Source organism: Benincasa hispida, chromosome 12 (assembly GCF_009727055.1).
Source record: "Benincasa hispida cultivar B227 chromosome 12, ASM972705v1, whole genome shotgun sequence".
NCBI lineage: Eukaryota > Viridiplantae > Streptophyta > Magnoliopsida > Cucurbitales > Cucurbitaceae > Benincasa > Benincasa hispida.
In genome coordinates, this window is record NC_052360.1 from 72,497,190 (window position 1) to 72,498,512 (window position 1,323).

At 38.8% G+C, this 1,323-nt stretch overlaps 1 protein-coding gene across 1 annotated transcript in view; it reads left to right on the forward strand.

The window, feature by feature from the left end:
• Nucleotides 1-696: 696 nt before the first annotated feature.
• LOC120067630 (pentatricopeptide repeat-containing protein At5g40410, mitochondrial-like) overlaps nt 697-1,323 on the forward strand; it is a 2,782-nt gene continuing 2,155 nt past the window's right edge. The window contains exon 1 of the mRNA XM_039019173.1: nt 697-1,316. Within this exon, the coding sequence (XP_038875101.1) occupies nt 742-1,316 (575 nt within the window). The 5' untranslated portion in view covers nt 697-741. The remainder of the gene's footprint in view (nt 1,317-1,323) is intronic.

Genomic DNA, 1,323 nt, shown 5'->3' on the forward strand with positions numbered 1-1,323 from the left:
CAGCAGCCAGGTGTTCATAAAAAATTCTGATACTGAACTTTGAACTTTGAACTTTGAACTTTCATAAAAAATATATGTTCAATTATACAATGAATGTTTTTAAATACACAAAAAATATATGAATGTTTTTACATACATAAAAAATAAATGAATGTTTTTACAAAGATTAAAAAATATAATTGTCCTCTTCTCTTCTCTGAGCAACATGTGATGGATAATTGGGCTGTTGAACACCATATCAACGTCAACAAATCGCCCAAAAACTGTTTTCTTGAGCTTCTCTTTGACAATCTTGTTTGCATTGGCAATGTGGGCCAAGCTAGTTACTTGACCGGGAAATCTGTCACCTTCAGCTATTCTGAAACGTGTAGCCATCTTAAATCACTCCTGCATTTATTAAAAAATTCAATCAGTAAACTCCTTCAGAAAAGAAAATGTAAAAAAACATTCTGATCAAATCTCGCTAGAATGGATCTCGCTGGTATCGCTCTCGCTAGAATGGCTCTCGCTGGAATTGCTCTCGCTCGTATGGCTCTCGCTGGTGACGCTCTCTCTCATTTGACATTTTGGGCCCAATTTTTGGGTCATCCGTACAAATTTCCCTTTTTAAAAAAGGGTCATTTGACATTTTGGGCCCAATTTTTGGGTCATCCGTATGTTTTTTTGTCACTTTCGATCAAACCTCTCCAAGTTGTAAAGCTAGGGAGCCCTTGTTCGGGGATCGGAGAAGCTGAAACTGTGATGCAAAAGGTAAGGAAATTCGCCTCCTTCGTCCGAACTATTACAACTGCAACATCCGAATTTCTAGCCACGACATCACCAATCCATTTACCACGGCCATACTCGCATTTGGGTGTGCATGCTCGTGATGTCATTTACCTTAAGAATCGAGAAATCAATAAACTTATAAAACTGGGCCATCTTAACTCTGCCATTAAGTTGTTCGATGAAATGCCTCTTCATGACGTCGTTACTTACAATTTGCTGATTTCTGGGTGTCTTCGCAATGGGCATCCGGAGCGCGCATTTGGTCTATACAGCCAAATGGTTTTACGAGGGATTAGAGAAAGTGCGTCAACATTTACTTCAGTCTTGGGTACTTGTAGCAACATGGATTTTTTCAAAGAAGGGAGTCAAATTCACTGCAGGGTTGTTTTTTTTGGGTTTACCTTGAATTTGTTTATTGCCAGCTCTCTAATTGATTTCTATATGAGAATGGGTCTTGATATTGTAGCTTTGAAGCTGTTTGATGAGTTGCCGCAACGAAATATAGCTGTTTGGAACTTGTTGCTTTGTCGGTACTGTGAACTGAGCCAATTCGAA